This window comes from Lucilia cuprina, chromosome 5 (genome assembly GCF_022045245.1).
Source record: "Lucilia cuprina isolate Lc7/37 chromosome 5, ASM2204524v1, whole genome shotgun sequence".
Taxonomy (NCBI): domain Eukaryota; kingdom Metazoa; phylum Arthropoda; class Insecta; order Diptera; family Calliphoridae; genus Lucilia; species Lucilia cuprina.
Window position 1 is genome coordinate 8726559 of NC_060953.1, and position 4502 is coordinate 8731060.

The following is a 4502-nucleotide window of genomic DNA, read 5'->3' on the forward strand; positions in this document are numbered from 1 at the left end:
TTTGATAGGGAAAAAAAAGAACCACCCTAATTTCCACGAGCACGGCCGGTAAGATAGGTAGCAATATCCCTTGAGAGTTAGGGCCTTAACTGGTTTAAGTTCGTTACAAACTGAACTAGAACTGAACTAGAACTGAACTAGAACTCAATTAGAACTGAACTAGAACTGAACTAAAACTGAATTAGAACTGATTTTGTAGAAGTTCCACTGTTAATCAATTGTCTTACTAAAATGTGTTTAAATAAATCTATTAAATTAATATAATATTTCATCACTAACTCAAGCGTTTGTTATCAATGAAATTAAAAAAAAAAAAAAAAAAAACTACAAGTTTAACGTTCCCTTGGTGGCATCTAATGCTCTGTAAATATGAACCAAAAAAATTTTAATTATTTATTATGGTAAGAATGTAAATCATTGTAAATAAACAATTGATGTTTATGTCATTAGGAAATTTTTAAGACATTTAATTTAAAAAAATCCCTGATAAGGTAAAAAATGAAACTAGAGCTTCGCAACAGGTTTAAATGTTTAAAGGGGATTTTTTAAAAAAACGTGACTATATTATTTTAAATTTAAACAAATAATATTTCGATGATAAGCATAAACCTAGGCTTATTTATAAAAAAGAGATATTTTGACTAATAAATGCTCTTGAAAATAGAACAAAGTGAATGACTTAACAAATGGCTGTGTGAAAATCATCAATATTAATGTTTTTAATTAGAGAAATAAGATGTTTATTAAACAGTTCGAAAGATAAGCAGAAATTAATTAAATTTGAAAATGAAGAATTTTTTTTTTTAATTTTTGATTAAAGATCTATGATTGAATACGTTAGTAATAAGACTAATATTTCTATTCTATATTAATATCAGATAATTACATGATTTTTATTTGGAATAAATCTATAAATATAGAAAAACCACAATATTATCGCTTATTAATTTTATACACTTTATTTATACATGATTTCAAACATCAAGCTAACAAATCCATTTCGATAAAAGTAAATGAAATCAACACTGACTAATAAACACTAATTAGCTGGCCATCATCATTATCCTTATTTCAGACACAGCAGCATCAACATTTTGCCAAAAAAAAGAAACAAAAAAAAAAAAAACTCATCATCAACCTCCTCATCACCATCATCATCATTGTTAAGGAACTAAAATTTTATTTGTCATAGCTGTGGAAAATGTCACGGTAGATGTTGATTCAGAATTTGATGATTTTATGCCCTCCGGCCAACTGTTCACACTCTTTAACTGTTGACACACATACTGCGAAACCGCAATGGCAACTGTTGTGCCCAATATGATGCCAACCAAAACATCTGACCAATGGTGTTTGTAATCCGTCACACGACTCAAGGCTACAAACCAGGCCAATAGAGCGCACAACATTTGAACAGTCATCATTAAAAGACCAATATTTATACGATGTTGAGACAGAGTCTTGGAGAAACGTTGCAAATAGTGGATGATGAAAATCATGCCATAGAACATATAACTGGAATGGCCACTGGGAAACGATTGATGTACATTAGCTAAGATATCATTGTTAGTTGATGTCTTATTGCATTCATAGTTTTCTATGTAGACACCATAATATTCTGGACTATCACAGCTTCTGGCATTTTCTCCTATCAATGGTTTGCAAACATCAAAAAAGTGTGGTCTGAGACGACCCACCGTCTTCTTGCCGAAATGTACAAAACAGGCATGTAAAGCAAAGCCACAAAGAAACGGTGTTATATTATAATGCAATTTGAGAAAAGCTTTCAACAAGCCCCTTTCCTCAGCAATAGAGGTATGACGTCGTATGATTAGCACTAGCAAACCTTCACAAGTGACCATTATAATAATGGGCAAGTACAATGAAAGCGCAAATAGCATGGCACCATTTACCGTATCCTCATGATAAGGATATTTTAAAGATTCATCATCACAAAAGAAACCCTGCTTAAAAGAACCTTTATCTATTTTACTTAAAATCAAGGTTATGACAATTAAGACTATAGTCAAAAGGCACTCGCCCACAATACGTATGGTAAGAGTCTTAAAAAATAATTGCATTATTATTGAAAATTATTTCCGCTTCTCGAATTTTAATACTGTTACTATGAGAATCACTTTAAAACTGTTATTGCTTGCAATTATTTCTAAAGGAGAAATAAATAAATTATTTACTTTTACTTAAAAAACCGCATTAATATATTAATGAATTTAACAATTATAGATTGGAATTATTACAAATTATAGTATAATCAGAAAGAAATGAATAATATCCATAAATAAAAGTGAAATTTTTATTTTGAATGACTACAACTAATAAACAAATTAAATAGATCCAAAAAAGAACCGACCTAAAAGTTAGCAGAACTAGAACTGAACTAGAGCTAAATTAGAACTGAACGAGAACTAAACTAGAACTGAACTATAACTGAACTAGAACTGCAGTAGAACGGAACTAAAACTGAACTAGAACTGAACTAGAACTGAACTAGAACTGAACTAGAACTGAACTAGAACTGAACTAGAACTGAACTAGAACTGAACTAGAACTGAACTAGAACTGAACTAGAACTGAACTAGAACTGAACTAGAACTGAACTAGAACTGAACTAGAACTGAACTAGAACTGAACTAGAACTGAACTAGAACTGAACTAGAACTGAACTGGAACTGAACAAGAACTGAACTAGAAGTGAACTTCGATTACTATTCTATTTAAACAAAATTTTATTTAAGTTTTAATAAAGAAAACGCATCTATTTACAATATGGCCAACTGCTGGCTACTTAACACAAATTATAAATCCAATAAAAACGTTAAAGGTTTATTAATTAAATCTATAGTTCGACTACACACCGCCCAGCTCTATAGCAAACGATGCCTCCTTGTCTTCCGAAGTAACATGTGCAGCCTTTGGGTTCCTCTTAATTTCTTCAGCATTTATAACATCCTTTAACCACATGTCTATATTATCCTGTTGGCCCTTTAAATACCAACAAAGTATAACTGCCACACTGGAACCTGCAAGAAAACCGGCAAAAACATCTGTCCAATGATGTCGGTAATCCAAAACACGACTTGCTCCCACAAACAAAATCATTAAAAGACACCAAATTTGTACAATTAATACCAACAGAGTGGAAAATATCTTCTCGTGCTTTAATCTGGCGCACAGTAAGTGTAAATAACCCACTATAAATAACATAGAATAGGCGGTCAAACTGGTATGGCCACTGGGAAAAGAAACGAAAGCACTGTTCACCGCCCACGAAGGATATGAGTCTGAACTGCAGTGATAGTCTTCCATTACTACTGTATTATCTAACTCTTGACAAGTGTAACCATCTGCATTCATGGGTTCACACACCGTTATGAAGTTCGGTCTCAAGCGGGCCATTTTTAGTTTACCCATGTTTTTGAAGAGACGTTCCACCGATAAACCGATAAAAAATAAGGTCAGTACAACGCTGCTTTTCAGCACATACTTCAGAATCCATCGAGAACTATGTAAGGAACTTTTTGCTGTCCAGCAGCAAAATAATTCACAGCTTGCTATCAAGGCTATGGGAAAATAGACTCCCAATATGTACAGTTGTTTGGGAGGCACTGTATCCATTAGAATAAACGGTTTACTTAGGTTTTCATCATTACACTGAAAGGGCCGTTTTCTCGGTGCTCCCATAATTTTTTTAAAATTGTAGCAGAAAACCGCTGCCAATGCAAGCCATGTGTAGATTAAAAGTAATTTAATATATTGTTTTTTAGTTAATTTTAACATTTTCTACAATTTTGTTTATTTTTTATTAAATTTCATCAAATGTTTTCACTTGTCCAGTTCGATCAATACCAAATTTAGTGTTACTGATAATATTATTAGAGCTCTGAATTGAAAAATCTCTCACTACATAGAGTGGTGGGTATATTAAATTTGAAATAATTTTGAAATGGGTGTCATTAATAAAATACGGCAGTGCTAACGCTATTTTCTTAACTTCACTTTTGTTATTTTAAAATAGACATAACTGATTCTCGACGAAATAAGTTAATCTTACAAATTCTTACAAAACGTAAGTATAGATATACTTTTTAGCACTCAAAAATATTCTGCAGCGTGAACAAAAATCGACTTAGCACACAATATTATTTGATTTTTTTTTGTCAAAATGCAAATTAAATTCTATTGTGATAATCTTTTTTAATCACAGTGGAATAAAATAATATTAAATTGAAATTAAATCTTTTTGTGATTAGAATTTTATAGCAGTTGAACTGAAAATGACCTACAACAGACACACAACTATACTAGTATTGAACTAGAACTGATCTAGAGCTGAACTAGAACAGAACTAGAACAGAACTAGAACAGAACTAGAGCAGAACTAGAACAGAACTAGAACAGAATTAGAACAGAGCTAGAACAGAACTAGAACAGAACTAGAACAGAACTAGAACAGAACTAGAACAGAACTAGAACAGAACTAG

At 31.8% G+C, this 4502-nt stretch overlaps 2 protein-coding genes across 2 annotated transcripts; both read right to left on the reverse strand.

Moving 5' to 3' along the window:
* Window positions 1-939: 939 nt before the first annotated feature.
* Window positions 940-2127, reverse strand: LOC111686002 (putative phosphatidate phosphatase). The gene has a single exon (XM_023448295.2). It carries the CDS (start codon window positions 2079-2081, stop codon window positions 1164-1166), a length of 918 nt encoding a protein of 305 aa, XP_023304063.2. The 5' UTR covers window positions 2082-2127; the 3' UTR covers window positions 940-1163.
* A 596-nt stretch (window positions 2128-2723) lies between these two features.
* Window positions 2724-3861, reverse strand: LOC111686000 (putative phosphatidate phosphatase). Its single transcript, XM_023448294.2, has one exon. It carries the CDS (start codon window positions 3796-3798, stop codon window positions 2869-2871), a length of 930 nt encoding a protein of 309 aa, XP_023304062.2. The 5' UTR covers window positions 3799-3861; the 3' UTR covers window positions 2724-2868.
* Window positions 3862-4502: the final 641 nt, after the last annotated feature.